At 25.9% G+C, this 21419-nt stretch overlaps 1 protein-coding gene across 1 annotated transcript in view; it reads left to right on the top strand.

Moving 5' to 3' along the window:
• The first annotated feature begins 14095 nt into the window (after nucleotides 1–14095).
• The window catches only part of LOC112681797, a 170916-nt gene continuing 163592 nt past the window's right edge, over nucleotides 14096–21419 (top strand). The window contains exons 1-6 of the mRNA XM_025552115.1: nucleotides 14096–14115; nucleotides 15043–15099; nucleotides 15201–15245; nucleotides 15792–15851; nucleotides 16404–16448; nucleotides 21224–21280. Coding sequence (XP_025407900.1) covers nucleotides 15087–15099; nucleotides 15201–15245; nucleotides 15792–15851; nucleotides 16404–16448; nucleotides 21224–21280 — 220 coding nt within the window. The 5' untranslated portion in view covers nucleotides 14096–14115; nucleotides 15043–15086. The remainder of the gene's footprint in view (nucleotides 14116–15042; nucleotides 15100–15200; nucleotides 15246–15791; nucleotides 15852–16403; nucleotides 16449–21223; nucleotides 21281–21419) is intronic.

The following is a 21419-nucleotide window of genomic DNA, read 5'->3' as shown; positions in this document are numbered from 1 at the left end:
AAGTGGTCGAAATGGCTCAAGATAAAGTGGAGGGATGCCTTACAATTCAGATTTCCTGATATCATAATAACATTCTTCACACCTTGTGTACCTTAAATATTTTATTTTATTTTTTTATAGTTCACATAAGGTATATTATCTTAGTCTATGGCTCTAAACATGGGTATAATACGGGTTGCGAAACGTCTTATACTAAACAACACGATAAGCCAGGTGCCCGGGCCTGAATATTAAAAACAGTTATTTTTATCGAAAAAAAAAATTCTCATATATAAATATAAAAATGATAATAAGTATATAATTTTAAAATACAAGTATTAGGAGGAATGTGTTATTCTAGATAAAACAAGTAGAGGGATGAAAACTGTAAATACACAAAAGTATAGGAATGGCATCCTTCCGTACCCCCCCCCCCCCCACTTCGACCACTGTATATAATATATACAGTAAAATAAACATATTATGTATATTGTATACCACTATAGGTACCTATTATATTACTACTATCCATAGGTTTTAACAATTACTATAACATGTTTGACTATTTAGAGATAAATACATATTCACATATTTCATTCTGTATTCAAATATATTTCAACTAATATTGATTAAATTTGAATGAAAAAAATAAAATATAATGGTATTAACTTACTATTAATATGGAACTATTTTAAAATTATTAGATTTTTAGTTTTCTTAAAAAATTCGAATTCAGAAACCATATAAAATTTAATTTGGTATTTAGTGTGGTAACATTATTATTACCTATTTTTGCTATACAAAAACATAATATTAGTTTTCTACGAAAACAATATTATTTTTATTGATGTCAATTTTTTTTGAAAAATAATAAATTTAAATTAATAAAACGGACTTTATAGTATTTTAATATAAGTATTTAAATTTTGGAAAAAATACAATTAAAAAATATTCAAAATACTTATAAAATATATAAAAAATTGTATTTAGAATTCCATAAAAATACTTGTATTCGAATACTTTATAACGCTGGTATTATAAAACCTTTTAATTGTTCCTAATTATGTATAAGTACAAAAATCCACTCATCAACTAATTATATTTAAAAAAAACCATTGTTTAGTTTCAAATATGAAGGCATATGACGAAATTGAGTTTACAGTATTTAAGAACAGTAAGTTGTACATATTTAGTTTCAGAAATTGTTTTACAATTACAATAATAATAAACAATATATTAAGCCAATTCATATAAGTCAATAGTTAGGTTTTAAATTATTGTTAACATAAAATAGATAAATCATAGTTTACATATTATTTCTTAATATTTTTGATTAATAATAGAATATGTTATGTTATTATATATATACCTGTATAATATGATATAACCAGTAGTATAGTGGAGTGTATATGCGAGTATGCAGCGTATACGTCGATTTGTTAATTTTTTTGGTCGATACGAATACTTTTTTTTTATTAAATAAACTTTATTTACAATCTATACAAACTAGCATAATAAGTAAATAAGATGATAAAATAGCTTGATTAGTATAAGTGAGCGAACCCATTCAGTAACAGTACCTCATATTTAATTTGATTGGTTCATTGTTGGGAAACCGATTTAGTCGAGAACAGTCTTTCATAACAAGAGCGACATTTATTTGGACTGATTTATTTTCATGTACCTTGATTTTTTCATTTTTTTTATTCAATTTGAAATAAGATTTAGGTAGCATTCTATATTTCGAGTGACTATATTTGGGTGTTTATTTGAAGCTAGTATAACGGTATCATCATCGTTAACGTTGTATGATTTATTATAAGGAGATCTGATGTATACATATTATAGAAAATAGGTGATAACGTGTTTCCTTAAGGTAATCCGGCGTTGATTTTATAATAAGGCGAGTAAGAGTTATTATGTTATACAGTAAATAATCGATTTCTGAGAAAAGATTTTACATTGAGGAAATATGGATCAGGTATAAACGATTTTAATTATAACATTATTCTGACGTGCCAAATGCCATCAAATGATTGTACAATGTTGAGGTATAATATTATATAATCTGTGAATTGTTATTTTTTTTCAAATTATGATGATATTTTGTCTGTGATTCGTGTATTTGTTGAATTGAAAAATTATATAAATAGAATCTAAATTGATTATTTTTAATTATTTTATTTTCCTTTATATTTGGTGCGATTTTTTAGTAGTTATTTTTTAAAGAGTTTTCATAATGTTGACAAGAGGCTTATCGGACAATATGACTTTGCTAAATGATTTGGATTTTTTGGTTTGAAAATTAGTATTTGGTAGAGAATTTCCATTTAGGGTAATATAAGATATATCATCGCGTTGTAAATATGAGTCAGAAAAATAATATTTATATGATTTCATATTATATCAAACTATTCTTAATAATTGGAAATATTTTTAATTAATTATACATTATGTTATTATATATATAATATAACCAGTAGTGTCCAGTTGTGTATATTATAAAATATATAACTATACACAATTATAACTAATTTTTACCTTTATTTCTACAAAAATCAAACATATATATATATATATATATACATATATTTCCTTGTTATCACGTTTATTAGGAATGGTTATTATTTTTACATTTTACATGTCTATTCTTAATATTAATGAGTTAAATTATAGTTAAAAATCTATAAATATTCTGTAAGTCAAAACAAAAATCTAAAATTGTATTTTATTGATTTTAAATTCGTATATTTATTTTGTTAGCTATTTATCTTATCGCTCATGGACAAAAAAAATGGAGGAGGGTTAGGAATTCACCCCACCCATCACTTTTACTTACAACTGGCCTTTACTTTAGATTTTTTTCAGGAATTTTTATACTGGATGAAAATATGTCCACGTGTTGTTAATTATACATAAACCAACAATTTATTTATTGTATTTTAGTTGCTCCATATGCACATGAAAAATATGTTACCTATTCTACCTATACCAGTAGAGTGAAAAATTCAGTCATAAAATGTATGTACAAATAATTTACACATATTTTCATAACCTGTTAAATTATTGATTTACTTAAACACGTTGTATTATTTTAGTGAATAAAAAACTGGAAACTATAAAAAAATTCACCTTTCTCCCAACTATTTGGAGTCGGCTGTTCTTGACCTAAACTTCCATTCGGCTCAATTTTCTATATTCCATATGTACACACCAACAGCCCTCACATCATTCTCAATCGTATCCAGCTATCTCTTGTTTGGTCTTCTTCATCCTCTTTTTCCCTTCGACGTTCATTTATATAACCACTCTTACTGATTTTGTTTCCTTTCCCATCATCACATGTCTAAACCATCTCAATCTATTTTATCTCATATTGTCCACTATCGAAGCTACACAAATACTACTTCTCACATATTCGTTCCTTATTCTATTTTTTTCTGTCACTTCACTCATCCATCTAAGCATTCTCATTTCCGCAACACTCATACTCTGTTCTATTTCAGTTATTTTGTACAAATGATCCTAAAAATATAAAGTTCTCTACTTGACCTATCACATCACCGCTTATTGTCTTTGGTCTCCACGTACATATAATTTCTTGAAATCTTCTTCTAAAGTCATATTCTTTATAATCTGTTTTATTTCTACTTACTTTCAATCCCTTTCCTTCAAGGGCTAATTTTTACTCATCCAACCTACAACCTATTGTTAATTTTTCCAGATTATCTCCTATTAAAACTATATCATCAGTAAACATTATACACCATGGTATATCGTCCTGTATGTCTTTTATAACTAAATTCATTATCAAAGAGAACAAATATGGACTTAGAACCGACCCTTGATCCACATAAACTCCTACGTTAAAATCTTCTATTACACCACGCAAATTCTTCAATCAATCATCAAATTGAATCAATTCTATATATATTTTTGGGATATCTGTACTCATTAATTCCCACTTTAAACTTCTCTCGGTACTTACGCCTTTTCTAAATTTATAAATACCATGCATAATTTTTTCTTTTTTTATCTTAACTTTACTACAAGTTATCTAACAAAAAATAATAATTGCATGTTCGATTTTCCTGGCATAAAACCAAAACTCTTATAATAATCACTTCTTATTTTCTTCTTTATAATCTTATTCTAAATCTTCATACTATAACTATCAGTTTTATTTTTCTATAGTTCTGACATTCCTGTATGTCTCATTTACCTTTAAATATTGATACAATAAAACTCTTTTTACAATCTCGTGGCATTTTCCTTCAATTAACACATCATTAAAAAGATCATTCAATCATCCTATACTTACATTCTCTGAAATTATTCACGCCTCTACAAAAATTAATCTGTTTTTACCACTTTTTTCTTTTTCGTCGTCTCCACAGCAACTTTCATTTCCTCTTCACTAACCAATCAATCCTTCATTCCATAAAATACTCTCTAAAGCTTCTTTTGAATACTGCTCGTTTAGTTACCTCTCAACATATTCTTTCAGTCTTTAATCACATTATCATAAATTTTTAACACCCTCTCTTCTTATTTTTTTTTACATCAAGTCCCTGTGTAGTTTTCTTTAACTATAACCAGTCTATACCTTTATTTTTCTCTTTCCCATGTTCCTAGCCTCTCATATAATTCATCATACCCATTAAGCTAAACTTTGCTTACCACATTTTTAAATATTTCACATACATTTGTATACTCTATTCACTCATCTCTCTTCTTCCTTTACTGCTAAAACTTAAATTGCTTTTTTTTATTTGCAATTATCTACTCTCTGAATCTTCTCATTCCATCAACTTTATATTTCCTTGTTTTCAGGAATATTACTTTTGGTTTCATCAAAAATTTCTTTTTTTATATTCTTAACCCAATTTATGATTTTTTTCCAAACTTCATTTATATTTTCCTCACGGCCCTCATTCTACACCACTTTTTCTTTTACGTTATTTACTCCTTTTCTTTTTTTATAAATTCCTATTAATTTGCACTAATGAATTCTCAATTTCTTTTCAGTTCTCTTTGTTTTACTATTTACATTCATCTTCTTTTCACTACACAATACCTCCATTATCATCAACCTATATTGTGTCTCTCTCAACTTACTACACAATACAATTACTATAAGACGGTCTTATTATACCGTTTTCACATTATATTATAAGATTATATTATAAATGATCTTCTCCTTTCCTATAATATGTCTTGATTATTGCAAGTTCATACGATGATGCAAGATCCACCGCGGATATCGCAGCATGCAGGCTCTTACCATGCCTCCCTTCCTAGAAATTCCTGGACATGACAGGAAGAAGACCTGAATATATTATTTTATACCCTTCTCCTATTTCTTTTGCTTTCCCTCCTTTCCCTTAGTTAGAACAAAACAAATGTTAACTTTCCTTCTTTTCTATTTCTAATTTTATATTTCCGTCTATTAATGTTTCAAAATTTTAGGTATCTGTTCACATTTTATATCTATCTTTCATACCTAGATGCAGATTTAACCTGGGGCGCAATAGTGATGTCCTTACACTATTAATATAAATTAATTAATTTTAAATGTTTGTGTAATGTTGTGCAAGGTATTTTTATACTGGAATTTTATTGAAATATTAAAATTTATTATTTAGGTAAAATACAATTAAATGATAAAGAATTCAGTGATTTAATATCAAGTAAGACACTTTTAAAATGTAATAAGATCCGTTTGACATTTAGTATTTCATTCAAATATTCATAATATAATTGTTAGAAAAATATTATATCATTATGCTGATACTTCCTAAAAAATAATTAGTAAACATCTGGATAACTATTTTTACTATTATTTATGGATATCTTATTATTAAATTGGAATAATAGTAACCAACTTATAAATAATGATATATTACTTATTTTATTGATACATATATACAGAACTAAAAAATTAAATATATATGTGTGAAAATAAATCATGATAGATTATAGTATAAAATAATTCATATTATCTTCAGTCCTAATTATTGATATAAAGGTCTTTAACCACATTTTCGAATCTAATTTTAAAAATAAAACAATTTAATATTAAATAATCTTAGAAAGTTTTAAAATTGAATTATATTATAAAACGACAGTAGGAAATAACTATTAACTTCTATATTTTTTGTGAATAGATAATTTATTTGTCTATGATTGTTAGACTAATAATTATAGACTATAATTACATTATAAATTAGAATTATAAAATAACATTTGAATTTAATACTTTTTTTTACAATTACAATCATTTAATGCTTTTGCATTAGCATTTACATTTGTTTAAAACATGTGAAAGAAAATTAATTTTGATAAATACATGAATATCTCCATTTTTTAATTTAATATCTATATTATAATATTTTATGTATACTATTTAACTTTTTATGTATTTTTTAGAATATCCGAAAATAAATGAAACTCGTGTCAAATATGTTGAAAGATTAATTTCATTTTGTAAGTTAATAACTATTAATTTGTAAATTAAGTATATTTATATTTATTAATCCATAATTGTTCATCAAATACTAATAATTAAATATTAATAAATAAACAAATAGTTTATACATAGAGATAAATAAATAATTAATAAATAATATAATAAATAATATATATGAAAGATGGTAAACTGCAAAAAAAAAAAAAAAACATTAAGATTATACAACCTGCAATAAAACCGATAAGATACATTATACAAACTGCGGCAATTTATTATATATAACTTCTATATATATTATATATACATAAAGTTGTTTATATTTTTTTCATTAGTCTAGAGACTCTTAGAGTATTAGGCATAAAAATAAATAAAAACCAATTTTTAAAATTGAAAAATATTATTATTAGTAAAAATTATTTTAAGAGACCTTAATGATCGCGTGTATCTAAGAATTAATATTTTTTCGTTCATTTTTAAAAATTTTTTTTTTCAAAAATTCGTATCTTGAAATTCGTCTAAAATCTTCTTTCATTCGTCGCTGTTCGTTAATAAATTTGTATTTTTGCGTTTTCCCTTTATTTCTTTTTTATATTATCGCTTTTTCTGCACTTTTAATTTTTATATATATGTCAATTTATATAAAACTAGTATTATCAAAAGTAAAGGAACTGATATTACCGATATGTTCTGTTATTACTTAAAAATACATTTGGATTAGCTGCATGTCCCCAGCCCCCCCACCTCGGACTTTCGACTTCAAATTTTTACAGTCGTTTGTGCTTCGTTTGTGCTTGTTTGTGCTTTTATTCCCGACGTTTGTGCTCAACCCATTTCCGAGTTATTGAACTTTCAAGGTGGGGGGGCTGGGGACATGCTCAGCCCCCCACTACCTCGGACTTTCGAGTTCAAATTTTTACAGTCGTTTGTGCTTCGTTTGTGCTTGTTTGTGCTTTTATTCCCGTCGTTTGTGCTCAACCCGTTTCCGAGTTATTGAACTTTCAAGGTGAGGGGGCTGGGGACATGCTCAGCCCCCCCACCTTGGACTTTCGACTTCAAATTTTTACAGTCGTTTATACTTGTTTTTGCTTTTATTCCCGTCGTTTGTGCTTAACCCATTTCCGAGATATTAAACATTGAAGGAGGGAGGGGCCTAAGGACTAACCAATTATTCTTATTGATCTGTTCGTTTATTCCACGTTTGTGCAGATTTGTGATCAAACTTCAGTAGAAAATTCTGATTTACTTGGGATTTTTTTTATAATGACCCACTTTATTTTTTTTTTTTTTAATTAATTTGCGTACAAAATTTTAAATATTTGATATTTTTACGTGTATTTTAAAACAATAAGAGCTCTTCTCACCAAAACCCCGAAGTGATATAATAATTATTGATGAATTTTCATTTTGAAAAAACTTCTATGATAATATCATAACACGTTTTTAAAATTGTATGAAACCTTTTTTATTTTGTCATTTTTAAATTTGGATTGACGTTTAAGCGACCATTTTATCCGGCCACGGAATTTTAGATCTGGTAGGCTACTGCGAATTCGCACTGAAACTTATGCATACCTACGTGTCTAACCGTAAACACAGTTTATAAACAATACTTTTGAAAAAGTATTAAGATACTAATAATAGTATTCGAATAAAAATGTATTAAAAATACTTTTAAAATACTATTATAAAAATGTATTTTATGAATACCTACAAAGTATTTGAATACAAATCCAAGTATTTTTTTAATTTTATGCTATATTATATATATATGTATTGTACACCAGTATAGGTAACTATTATGTTACTACTTTCCATGAATCTTAACAATTATTATAACATGTCTGACTATTTAGAGATAAATACATGTTCACATATTTCATTCTGCATTCACATATAATTTAACTAATAATGATTAAATTTCAATGAAAAAAATATAATAAAAATTGGTAATATTACTATTAATTTGGAACTATTTTAAATTTATTAGATTTTCAGTTTTCTTAAAAAATTCCAAAACAGAAACTATATAAAATGTAATGTGGTATTTAGTGTGGTAACATTGCTATTACCTACCTACTTTTACTATACAAAAACATAATATTAGTTTTCAACAAAATCGATTTTTTTTTTTAAATAATAAATTAAAATTAATAAAATACTTTATGATATTTTAATACAAGTATTTAAATTTTAGTAAAAATACAATTAAGAAATAATCAAAATACTTAAAAAATAAAAAAAAATAAATTGTATTCAGAATGGCATATAAATACTTCAAAAAGTATTCGAATACTTTACAAGACTGGTGTCTATTTAGCAAAAAGTTAAAAAGTTATAATTTATAATAGTAAATAACACATGGTTGATGAAATTGCATAAGTACGCAAACCACCTTCGGTTTGCTTTTAGTAGATACAAAATATCAATAAAACGTTAATACAAGTTTATTAATTCTATAACAAAATCTGTTAATGTCGTGAGGATGAATGAATCAGTAATAGCAATAGTTCCTTTACTATATTATCTTCACCATCCTGTGGTCAAAAATGGTTTTTGGCACGTTGCGGACCATGTACAAAATTTAAAACAAATTTTACATTTGGAAAACATTTTTTCATTGAACCTGTTTTCCAAAGTCTTGAGTTGGGAAAAAAAATTAGACTTTGAATTAACTGTCGTTTTGAGTGACATTCCAACAACAATAAATGTGCTACATAACAAATTCACACTCAGAGGTATTATTAATTTCATAATACCAAAATCCAAAAACATTAATACAATTGGGCATTATGTATCATACAATTGGAGGGAAACTAATATTACATGGGAACGATGTGATGACCAACTGCATTCCACACGATACGTAAGAGCATCCACAAATGTTAACTGTCAATTCATACTGTACACTAAATAAAAAAGTATTAGGTTACTAATGTTAGTATATTTGTTTAATTTGAATAAGTCAAAAAGCATTTTAAATAATGTATTTTAAATAATTAATTTATGTTTTAATTTAAAATTTTATTCAAAAACTTAAAAACTGTAATGTGTCATTTATTTTTTAATTAAAATGTTCATACGTTTTAATTTTTACGTAAATAACTATTATAATATCTGTTTTTTTTTAAAATGTTTGTAATTAATGTTAAAATGTTCTTATACTTATATCAAATTTGTTATTATTAGTAAAATATTTTTTGTAATTTTAATTTAAAACTTTTATAAAATGTTACATATATATACTTTCATATTTATTATAGAATTACTTTATATTTCAAGAAATCAATAAATGATTATTTTTTTATTAAATGTATACCTAAGAAAATTTGTCATATGAAAAATATTTTATTATATAAATATATGCTGTGTAAAAAGCTAATGATATAATAATAATTGTTTGAATGTTATTTAATTTAAAAAAGGTGATTGGCATTTATAAATTGGAAAATAGATATCCTTCAATAATGAACGTATTGTTTTGGTTTTCTTAAATATAAACAAAGAGAAAAGGTCTTATTATTTTGTATGCAAATTCATTTTTAAAAAAAATATGTTGGTCATTACTTAAAGTATGAAAAAAAAACCCAAGTAAATCAGAATTTTCTGTCGAAATTTGATCACAAATCTGCACAAACTTGGAATAAACGAACAGGTCGATAATAAATAAAAAATTGGTTACTTACATATACTAAGTTTACTTTATAAAATGTGTTGATAAAACAATATATACAAAAAGTGTGTTTAAATATATTTTGAATTTATTAAGCATGTCTTTAGGCCCCTCCCTCCTTCAATGTTTAACATCTCGGAAATGGGTTAAGCACAAACGACGGGAATAAAAGCAAAAACCAGTATAAACGACTGTAAAAATTTGAACTCGAAAGTCCGAGGTAGTGGGGGGGCTGAGCATGTCCCCAGCCCCCCCACCTTGAAAGTTCAATAACTCGGAAACGGGTTGAGCACAAACGACGGGAATAAAAGCACAAACAAGCACAAACGAAGCACAAACGACTGTAAAAATTTGAAGTCGAAAGTCCGAGGTGGGGGGGCTGGGGACATGCAGCTATTTGGATTTACTTTATTACTTAATACGCAAGATGCAACATTTCACATGTACATAGATACCCATGGATAGGTATATATGTATGATTTAGATACTATAATAAATAATATATATATATATATATAGGTATGTTTATAAAATAATTTGTTGCAGTTTATATATAACCTTCAATATTACACCAACCCCATTTCTAGTACTAGTCCTACCTGAATATATTAGCATACTTGCATTCTCGCACCGATGTTGGTATAATTGATTTTCTGCTCTTATTTGGTAGACAGGGATAACTATGCAGAGGGTGCCGCGCGCAGACTCAGTATGACACCCCTCCAGGAAATACCTAGATACAACAAGAAGAAGACCTGAATATATTATTTTATATCCCTCTCCTATTTCTTTTGTTTTTTCTCCTTTTCGCTTAGTTTCCTGAGTACAACAGATATTAACTTTCCTTCTATTCAATACTTCTGCTAATTTTTTATTTCCACATGTTAACGTTCCAATATTTCATGTATCTATTCTCTTTTTATACCTATCTCTCATACCTAGACGCAGATTTAACCTGGAACAATGGTTATGTCTTTGTACCATTGACATTACACCATTGAGTAGGCCTGAACACATAGCTGGTTATCCAGCCACTACACTGGCTTTCCGGCTGGTATTAGATTCTTCATCATCTATACCTTCTCCATCATTAAAGACACTTCCTCTAAATTAACGTTTCCGCTCACATCCGAGATGGGACGAACCGCCTAAGTTTTGTTTTGACTCCTCATACTTAATGACAACATTTTTACATAAGCTGTCAATCTGACGCTACTTCATTTAGCAGTCTTTTACCACTGGCTTAAGAGCCGTGGAAGTATTCTGATCTACTTCCACAGCAGTAGTAAAATGCTTTTGTTAAAGAAAAAACAATTCTTACAAGCATTTCATTATAAAATACGAGATAGTAAAATGTCCTTTTATGATAATTCATTTTAAATGTTTGTATAATGTTGTACAATGGATTTTTAAACTGGAATCTTATTGAAATATTTAAATATATTATTTAGGTCGTATACCATTAAGTGAAGAAGAATTTAGTGATTTAAAGTCAAGTAAGACAATTTTAAAATGTAATAAGATCTGTTTGACATTAATTATTTCATACAAAAAAAAAAAAAAAAATTAAATATAAAAATCACAAAATAAATAATAACCGATACATTATATTATAAGATAATTCATTTTATCTCCAATCGTAATTTTTGATATTTAAGTTTCTAAACATATTTTCTAATGAATGTTTAAGAACAAAAACAATTTAATATTAAATAATCTTAGAAAGTTTTAAAATTAAATTAATACCATAAAATGATAGTAGAAAATAACTATTAACTTCTATATTTTTTGTGAATAGATAATTTATTCGTCTATGATTGTTAGACTAATAATTATATTATAAATTAGAATTATAAAATACCATTTGCATTAAATATTTTTTACAATTACAATCACTTAGTGTTTTTGCATTAGCATTAACATTTGTTTAAAACAAGTGAAAGAAAATTAATTTTGATAAATACATGAATATCTCCATTTTTTAATTTAATATCTATATTATAATATTTTATGTATACTATTTAACTTTTTATGTAATTTTTAGAATATCCGAAAATAAATGAAACTTATGACGATTATGTTGAAAGATTAATATCGTTTTGTAAGTTAATAACTATTAATGTGTAAATTAAATATATTTATATTCATTAATCTATAGTTGTTCATCAAATAATTATGATTAAATTTAAATAAACAAACAAATAGTTTATACATAAAGATAAATAAATTAATTAATAAAAGCTTAGGCTGGAAAATTATTATATTTATTTGTAAAATACGACCGGTTTCGAATTAAAAATTCATCGTCAGGTATATTCAGTCATAATTTTATTCACTTTTTCTACCATATACCAGACGATGATTTTTCAATTCGAAACCGATTGTATTCCATACTAAGCTTATATTTACTTATAAACTGTGTATTTATTTTATATCTTACTTTACGAGTATTAACCCTTTGATAATTTTATATTTTTATTTTATTTGTTTTTATATTTAAATAAAATTTACTTTTAAAAGTCCACTTATATTTATATGCATATATAACTGATAATAACATATAATATATATAATTTTATATTAAATTTAACTAATTACCATTAAACATAATTGTTTACATTAAAAATCTACTTTGAATAATTAATTAGTTGAATATGAATATAGGTAATGTGGATGTATTTTAATTATAAAATCACTTTTTTTTTTTTTATATATATACTACTAATGCTTGGTAATAGTTTTATACTCATAAATTCGTTTACAATACTGTCATACAATGTCATTATGTTGGTTATTGTTTCAGTGTTAAAACCAGACATGACCAATGATGATTTCAAGCATTTTAAACAAGGTAAAGTTACCTATATGTTTCAACAGTAGTTTTTCGAGATAACAACATATTTCGCCAAAAATATTGTTATAAAACGTAAAAAAATTAGTTAACTATTGTGATGTTTTTTTTGTAACCGGGTTTTCGTTAGCACTAAAAATATCAAATTATAAATGATCCTTAAATTCTGTGTAACGCTATTTCTTTATACATTTAGTGAATTTTGAGATTGATAAAGTTTCAACTTTCCGTATACTAATTACATTTTTGTATGAAAGTATTTTAAAATTGATACATACAATTTTAAATTATCTTATATAATAACCAAAAATATGTAACATCATCATAGTATAAATGATTTTAAAATTGATTTATTTAACCGATTAAAATTAGTTTAATCGAAGAAATATTTAAAAACTCAAACTAGATAAAAAAAAAAAAAAATAGATAATTCAGGAAAATGTATTAATATGTAAACTGTATGGTACAGTTCAAGTACAAATTGAAGATGACTATGAAAATTATTCGACAAGAATAAATAACTTTGTGGAAGCAGGTATAATTTTTGAACATAATATTTATATTTTTATATTTCTAAATCGATTTCATTATAGTTATATTTTAATACGCTAAAATAGTAGATATTATGATTTTATATTTACTGTATACTTATACGTAATAACCTACTTTTCTAATATTTTAATGTGCATAGTTTATTATAATTTATAAGTCATTGAAAAAATTCCACTTTAAATTAAAAAATGTCATCATTTTAGATTTGCATCATTGGAGTAAAGAGGATTTTGATTTATTCAAATCCAGTAAGTAGATAAATTCGTATTATAATAATTTCTCGGTAGTCATCTTCGGACATTATATATATATAATATTACATATTTACAAGTCTTATTTTAATTATGTATATATTAACAGGGATTCCTTTACTATTTGAAGATAATTATTCATCTTATCTTAAGGCACATGCGCCGAGTGAGTTTCTATATGATATCGTATATACCTATAAATTAATATTTTATTTTCTTAATGTTTATTAATGTACGAGAAAATGTATTAATTAGTAATGACTCATACAATTTTGATATTTAAAATGTTACTTATTATTTTCAGAAATATTTAATGAGGATGATTATAATGATTATTTTAGTGGTATGTTTTTTTTTTTAAATATTTACATAATTCATCATAATAATTAATAGACACAATCTAATCAGAAGATAATAAAGATGATGTTTTTAAATTTTTTACTTCTAAATTAATATATCTTTGGACCTACTTGAGTTTAATTCAGATGTTTTATTACAAAATATTAGCTGTATACTACTATTTGATTTTAATATAAGACCAGGGCCGTCGTAGGTTTTGCAGAGGCCTTTTTAGTAAGCCGAAAATATGTTAAAAAAAAATGCCAAAAGCGTATTAAGATGACTTTATAAGTTATTAAACATTATGGTTAACTTTACAGAATTATAAATGACAAGTCTTCTCCTTTTTCTGAACCTTTCAAATATGTCCTTTTTGATACAATTAAATGTTAATTGAATTCTATTACAGATATTAATAAAATATTATATTATACTAAATATTATATTATTTGACTGATATAATTTTATATATCGTATATTGGGTATTTTTTTTTATATTTTAAATATATTTAAAATATAAAAAAAAAATACCCAGTTTTAGTTGTATTAATTATATATAATTAATACAACTAAAATAGCTTGAAAAAACAGTCGGTCATATTAATACATTACAGCTTAAAATTTAAATTTTGAATTTCTATTATTCGAGGCTCCCAGTCAGATAGTAGCACTGGTTATGTGTCTCGCCTACTTATGGGATAAAGACGGAACTATTTTTTTTTTTTTTTTAGTAAATTAAATTAACGAAATTGTACTATATAAACTTAATTTGAAAAGGATTATGAATACATTTTTACTTAAATTTTTTTTAAAACTTTATCAATAATACAAACACTTTAATATTTTTTATTTATCTGTTATTGGTGTAAAGAATTAAATATTTTGTACATAAGCTGATTAAATAATATACAAAATATTTAAACATTTTCAGTTTATCCACAATATTATATTACATTTGATGAATACTTACATATAATGGATGATACTGGTGAACTATATTTTTATTTTAATTCGTAACTTTTATTATATTTTTGAAAAATAAATGCTTCACATTATGTAATTAACATTTTATTATATTATTTTATGTAGCGTTAATACCTTTATCAAAAGACGGTTTTCAAAAATTTAAACTCTGTAAGTGAATTAAATAATTTTGTTTAGCTTGTGATAATATACTCAGTTATTTCATCGCTAATTGTTGTAAATTTTTATTGTTATGAAATATAACTCGACTACAAGGATTTTGAAAAAATAAATTTACAAGGGTATACATAAGATATTTCAGGGATATCCGGTACATCCCTTTAATTTTGAGATGGGTTGATTAAGGGCATCTGACTAGTAGTACTAGATAATACTTCTTAATACTAGGTATTAATATTATAATATTTGATATATTAAAATTGATATTTATATCATAATTCACTTTTAGAATTACATCTAAGTTTTTTAAATGTGTATGCATAAGATAAGTATAAAATGTCCACTCTGGTAATGTGAGGGCTCTGTACCACACATATGCTGTATTAAAAAGGTGCTTATTTGGTGTGTGGTGGGTTTGAGGTTATCCCTGTTCAAAATATAATGTGCGCCACTCCATATAAAAGTTATATAACCATATAATAAAATATTTATTTATTTAAAAAAAGTGCTGATGAACTGAAATAAGTTTTTTTTCAGCTTATCCAAACATCTATGAAATTAATTATGAAGAATATCAGGAAAAACTGGAAAAGCTAAGTTAGTTGTTTAAATGTATTACATAAACATATAATTATATTTCTAATAATATAATGCTTAAAATATAACTAAAACCATATTTTTAATAAGATATAATAGATAAAAATAAATTGCCAATGTATATTAATAAACTGAAAGTTTTCAACCGTGTGACTATTGAGGGATTAAAATATGCAATGCAGTTATTTACTTTCAAATTTTTCCACAATTGTTAACGTTATAACATAGTATATTTACGTTATAATTTATAGTATTTATTTACGCTTATTTTACATAATTTAATCTTGTTAATATTATAATGACTGTTTCTAAGTATTAATTCATATTTAATCTGACTTTTAAATGCATTTTGCTGCAAAATCTCACATTAGTGTCATAAATAATTTGATATATTACCTATGTTTAGTCAAATTATTCCATTGGTCATTAATTCCACGATCGCGAAATAAAGTTTTAGATTCGCTCTAATAGAAAACAATAAAAACGGTTTTTAACTTCATTAATCAGTTAGCTGTAATTATTATCTGATAATAAATCATTATAACATTATAGATTTACCAAAAATGACGAAAACACAGTTTTATTTATTTAAATGGAGTAAGTATATTATATCAATATTTTTTATATTTTCTTTTGGTTACATAATATGACATATAATATACTCAAAAACACATTATTATTATTATTATTTTATAATTTTGTAATCTATGGTATTCTCTCATGTAATCAAATATCTAATTGTTTTAAAAATTGTAATGTTAATGTGGCGTTACCAAATATTTACATAAAACACTATACTGGGTTTATTATTATTATTATTATTATATATATGTTACCGGCAATATGGATGCAATACGATATTTTGCAAAATGTCTAGGCATTATAAAAAATGCCAAAAATAACTCGGCAATATACATAGTACGAGCTTTCCCTAGGTATTATGTATAATGCCAATCGTAGAGTAGGAAATATGAAGAAAACAGACAAAATTGGGCATCGCCTATTACCAAGACTTTACTTATCGTTTATCATAAATGTGCGTTCACGATTTAACCCAATAAAGATTAATATTAATAATAATATTTTTTACCACTATAATAATAATTCTGAGGTACAATATTTAACGTGCTAATAATTTTATTATATCGAAATTTTTCTCGTTATTTTCGTGTCTCATTTTGTTGTTGCAACTATGCATACGATTTATATGAAGTCAAATTTTTATAACAAACTATAAAATTTTTTTTAAAAATTTAACCACTAAAACTATTTTTTATCTGATGAACAGTATAATGAGTTTATAAAATTTAAATCCACAACAATTGACCAAGGATTTTCAAAATGTGTTTGTAAGTCCAAGTGTCAAGATAAAAAGTGTATTTGCCTTCTTTTTCTGCAGTATTCAATCTAATGATTGGTTTGCAGCAATTTCCATGTTTCTCTATCACTAGCCTTCATCTTCAATTATTGATATGAGTTACATCCTTGATCTTCCATTATCTGACTTAAGTATTTCAATCTTGGTCTTTATCTATGGTTTTTTCCGTCGATTATACCTTCTAAGATTAATAATAGCAGCCCATCGTATCTTAAAATAGGACCTATTAATTCATTTCGCCTTTTCTGTATACTCTTCCACATTGATTTTCTCTTCGATATCCTTTCTAAAACTTCTTCATTAGTAATTCTATCAGTCCACCTTATCTTTTTCATCCTCCTGTAACACCACATTTCAAATGTCTTTATTCTTCTAATTTCTTCTCTTGCAATAGTCCATGTTTCACATCTATATAACATAATGCTCCAGATGTTTGTTATTAGTAGATTCTTTCTGATATTAAGATCAATGCTTTTTGAAATAAAATTATTTCTTTACTTATTAAATGCCATTTTAGCTTGACATATTCTTTTTATAATTTATTTTTTGCATCTCCCATCTGTGCTTATAGTGCTACCTAAAAATATGAAGTCTTCTACTTGTTCTATAGTTTCATCATCCTTTAATTTTATTCTTGTTCATATGTTATTGTATCTATTACATACAAGTATTTTTATTTTCTTTGTGTTAATTTTCATATGTAAATCTTTTTCCATCACCTATTCCAATATTTTAAAATCTTTTTTAGATATTTTTCATTCTCCGCTATTATTGCAATATTATTTGCGAGTCTCAACATGTCTATTCTGTAACCGTTTACCTTTATTCCTAGCTATATTCTCTCTCTTATAATATCTATGACCTTTTGAATATAGGCATTAAATATTAAAGGTGATGATGTACATCCCTGTCTAACACCTTTCTTTATTTTGGACTCTTTTTGAATATTTGTTATTTCATTATAATACAGTTGGTAGAGCAGTTTTCTTTCCGTGGTTCCAATTCCGGCTCTTTTCAATATTTTAACATTATTTCTTAGTTAACGTTGTTGAATGCTTTCTCAATATAAACAAAAGCAATAAACGTTGACCTATATTTCCGTATTGTTTTCTCTATTATTAATCTTAAAGCCAATATTACTTCCCTCGTACCCATATTTTTTCTAAATCCAAATTGGTCCTCTGATAAGGTGCCTTCTGTTTTTCTTTCCATTCTTTTATACATAATTTTTGTTAAAATCTTTGAGGCGTGCGATAGCAAGCTAATGGTTCGATATTATTCACACTTCATAGCTGATAGACAGCAGCTATAAAGTTGATCAGTATAATTATTCTCTTACCAAAGATGACTCTTTGATAAGGGAATAATTATACTCTTTACAAAGTCGGTAGGTATATTCGACGTTTTATAAATATGTAAATATCTCTAATGAGTTAAAATAATTCATTCAGCATATTTTCTCCTGCTTTCTTCCAAAGTTCGGCTTAGATCACATTTTTTCCCGACGCTTTCTTTGATTTTAAGTCTCTTAATGCTTTGTCAAATTCTTCTCTTAATACCGGATATTCTACATACTCGTCATCTTGCTCATTATAATTTATCTTTTCTAAATTTGTAATAACCAGATCTTCTTCATTGTATAGTGCTTCTATATATTCTTTCCATCTATCTACGACCTACTCCTGCTCATAAATTATCTCTCCTAATTTATTTTCTATTGCTTCACCATTGGGTGTACGTACTCCAAAGAACCTTTTTACTGTTTTATATGCTTCCTCTATTTTACCCATTCTCATTAAAATGTCTATTTCCTCACATTTTTTCCTTCTAGGTATTTTTCTTTTGCTGTTTTTGACTTTCTTATGATCAAGTTTCTTAAAATTCTGTATCTCCTTTGATATTCATCAGTGTTTAGATTATTATACTTTCTTCTCTTCTCTATCATTTCAATAATCTCTGGCGTTATCCATTCCTTTCTCGGTAATGTGTTTTTGTTTCTTTCATTGTTTCAATTGCTGCATTTGTAGTTGCTTTTCTCAAGAAAGTCCACCTGATGTTAATGTCCTGTTATTTTTGTATTTTTATTTTACTTGTATATTCTTTAATCTTTTCATTTAATTTTTCTTCTTTTAGTTTACTAGTTTGCCATTGATTTGTGTTTCCTCTTCATTTAATTTTTTTTAAAATTGAGATTGCATTTCATCATGACAAAAGTGTGTTCACTGTCTATATTCGCACCAAGATAACTACGACTATCTTTGACTTGGTTTTTAAATCTATTTTTTACTATGATGAAATCAATTTGGTACCTTCCCACATCTTGGTATTTTCCATATGTATCTTCTCCTTAGGTGATGATCGAAATATGTATTCGTTATTATCAGATCATTTTTTGCACAAAATTCAACCAGTCTATCTCCCCGACTTTCCCATTTTTCCCAAACCATATTTTCCCGTTATGTTTCTTTCTCTTTTTCCTTCTACTACTATTGCGTTCCAGTTTCCCATGATGATCAAAATTTCTTCTCATTTAATTGTTTTACTAGCTTTCTCGATTTGTTCGTATATTTCTTCTACTTGACTATCATTACTGTTGGAGATTGGCATATAGACTTGTACTATGATTGTGTCTTTTGGTTTGGTTTTTATTTTAACAAGAATAATCCTTTCACTGTACTGCACGTAACTTTTCACTTTCTTTCCAATGTCTTTTTTAAGTACTATGTCTACTCCTACCCTTCCAAGGTTTTTAACAGATGTACCTGAGTATACAAATCTATGATTTCCACTCCATATATCTCCAGCTTCAGGCCATCTTACTTCCGAAATATCCAGAATATCAATGTTCATCCTTGCCATTTTTATTTTTAGATTATTCAGTTTCCCACATTTTAGTAGGGTTCGTACATTCCAAGTTGCTATTTTTCTATCTTTCTACTTTCCTTGACCATTTTTTCCTCTAATGATGGTCAAAATATATCGATTTTTTAAAAACATCGATGTTTTCGTTCGATATTGAAATCCTTACATCGTTGTTTTTTTTAAGATGTATTGGAAAAAAAAATCGATTTTTTTTCTAATACAAAGTGCGATGTTTAAATAACGTATTTATTTAAACATTTTACAATTTATACATAACATACATACACATAATATAGATACAATTTTTCTTAAAAGTTATTGAGGTAAACATTGATATTTTTGTGGAAAATATCGATCACCAACATCAATATTTCAAATGTAGGTACATCGATTTATCGGAATATCGATGTTTCAAACTTTTTGCCCATCTCTACTTTCCTTTCTAGTAGTTCCCTCCCCCCCGGAGATCCAAACAGGGGACTATTTTACCTTCGGAATCTTTTACTTTTGAGTCATGTTCATTGCTTTAACTAAGGAATATTATTGCGGTGGTTTCCTATTTGCCTTCCGCATTGCAGTGTAATCACCAGTTATATGGCTACCATTTCTATTGTTTATTTTGTGTAGTTGTTTCTACCTCTACGAGGTTACCTGCATCTACACTCAATATTGTAGGAGCTGTTGTCCTCCTACAAGTCCCATTAGTCGCCTCTTACGACAGGCAGGGACAACCGGTGGTCTATTCTAACCCCAACCACCAGGGGTGTATTTGCTTTAAGAATAATATTTTATGCATTTAAAAATGTCACTTTATTACAACTTGTTATAATATGTAAATAGTAGTTAAAGTAAAATATTTATATAATAATTATAAGAATCTTAATCTAATATAATATATAATAATATTTTTTGTATTTTGCCTAAGAAAAAATTGGCATTTTCCATAATGCCTAGGTGTTTTATAAAATACCTAGGTTATATGTAAAATAATATTGAACATTATATGTTTTATTTACACTGCCTAAAATGTGTCGGCAATTTGCATAATACTTAGGCAAAATACCTGAATTATCCATATTGTCGATGACATTTATATATGTATATGTCTTCATATTTTTTTTTTTTTTTTTAGAGACTCCTAAGCCATTTGAAGGACCTAAAACTTTTGAGAATAGGATGAAGAATTTATGTAAGATATTTTCTCTCTTAATTAATTTTTTTTAATTACTGAATGTTTTACTTAATATGATCACTTTCTGTTTATCATATGTTTTTCAAGTGTTTAAAATAAATATAAAAATGATGTTTATAGATTACTATATATTTTA

Source organism: Sipha flava, unplaced genomic scaffold (genome assembly GCF_003268045.1).
Source record: "Sipha flava isolate LNK unplaced genomic scaffold, YSA_version1 197_pilon_pilon, whole genome shotgun sequence".
Taxonomy (NCBI): Eukaryota; Metazoa; Arthropoda; class Insecta; order Hemiptera; family Aphididae; genus Sipha; species Sipha flava.
This window is presented reverse-complemented; position numbering and strand designations above follow the sequence as displayed.